This window comes from Clupea harengus, chromosome 1 (genome assembly GCF_900700415.2).
Source record: "Clupea harengus chromosome 1, Ch_v2.0.2, whole genome shotgun sequence".
NCBI classification, from domain to species: domain Eukaryota; kingdom Metazoa; phylum Chordata; class Actinopteri; order Clupeiformes; family Clupeidae; genus Clupea; species Clupea harengus.
This window is the reverse complement of record NC_045152.1, coordinates 11611980-11613307: the sequence shown is the minus strand read 5'-3', so window position 1 is coordinate 11613307 and position 1328 is coordinate 11611980. Positions and strand designations below refer to the sequence as shown.

The 1328-nt window shown below is 45.8% G+C and overlaps 1 protein-coding gene across 1 annotated transcript in view; it reads right to left on the bottom strand.

The window, feature by feature from the left end:
* Positions 1–1328, bottom strand: part of waplb (WAPL cohesin release factor b) — a 33683-nt gene continuing 32355 nt past the window's right edge. The window contains 2 exon segments of the mRNA XM_012828735.3: positions 1–334; positions 624–719. Coding sequence (XP_012684189.2) covers positions 269–334; positions 624–719 — 162 coding nt within the window. The 3' untranslated portion in view covers positions 1–268.

The following is a 1328-nucleotide window of genomic DNA, read 5'->3' as shown; positions in this document are numbered from 1 at the left end:
AAGGTCACATCTTACAAGACAATTTTATTAATTTATTCTGGCTGAGGTCAATGTGAGGAGTCTTGGCATCATGAAGACGAGGTTGTGTGTGTTTGCCTGTGTGTGTGAGTGTGTGTTTATGTGAGTTTGGGGGTCAGCCCCAGAAGTCCTGCAGCATCCTCGTCATTGGCCGGTCTAGTTCTGCCGGAGTGGACCGAGCTCAACCTGAGCCAGGCCAGGCCAGGCCAAACCCCATGGTGACACACACAAGCACAAACGCACCACAGCACTAGCAGTGCTCCAGGTAGTCAATCACCCGAGAGATAGACTTCTCTCCGGCAGTGGGAGCATCACACTGAGGGGGTAGGAGAGGGAGTTAGCATGAGGGGGGAGGGGGGTGGAGAGGGAGTAAGCATGAGGAGGGTGGAGAGAGAGGGGTTAGCAAGAGGTGGAGGGGGGGTGGACCGAGAGAATAAGGAATGGGGGGAGGAGAGAGATAAAAAGATATTAGATCTTAGTCTTTGAGGAAGCATTTTTATCTAACTTGTTTAGTAATGAATACCTTCACTCAATGTCACATATCTCTCTCACACACACACACACACACTTAGGCTGATCTCATAGTCTCGAGATGAGTTACTTACCGTCAAGTTCATGAAGTTTAAGAACTTCTTCAGCATCTCAGTCATGATGGAGAAATCCCCTTTGGGCAGGTTCTCCCTCACAGTAGTAACATTCATCTGGAGAACACACACACAGGCAGGGAAGTTAACTACCAGCAAACCCCTTAGTCGTACCTTTGACCAGGTCACAAGGCTTCATTCAGGTGGACAGGGTCCACTTTGGTCAAACCATCAGTGTGCCGATGTCAGTCCTAGCAGTTTCACATTATATTGGTGTATAGTGTGTTCCTTCATGGGTCTATGGGCCAGATTGACTGGGAACACTGAAAAACTGCCTTTTAAGGTCACAGAAGCAGAACAGAAACTCAAACTTCTGAAACCCTCAGATATGGTGGAGAGTGCAGATTCTCCATACCCAAAGCTTCAAGGAACATTCCATGTCAAGCTCCCACCTCAAATTTAGATTTTGATCATGTATTTCCTGTTGAAAGGCTAACATATACGAGTCAGATTATACTATTTTGGGGAATTTGTGTCAGATACAGCCACTCAAAAAAAAAATCACATTGTGAGATATCTTGAGTTGGGGTTTATTCTATACATTTTCCTCTAAATCCACTGCCCAAAAGTATCCCAAAGATCCAACTAATATTCATTATCTTACATTCTAACAAACTTTTGTGGGTGTCTGTGCACATCCAAGGCCACAGGTGGCGTCATGTAACT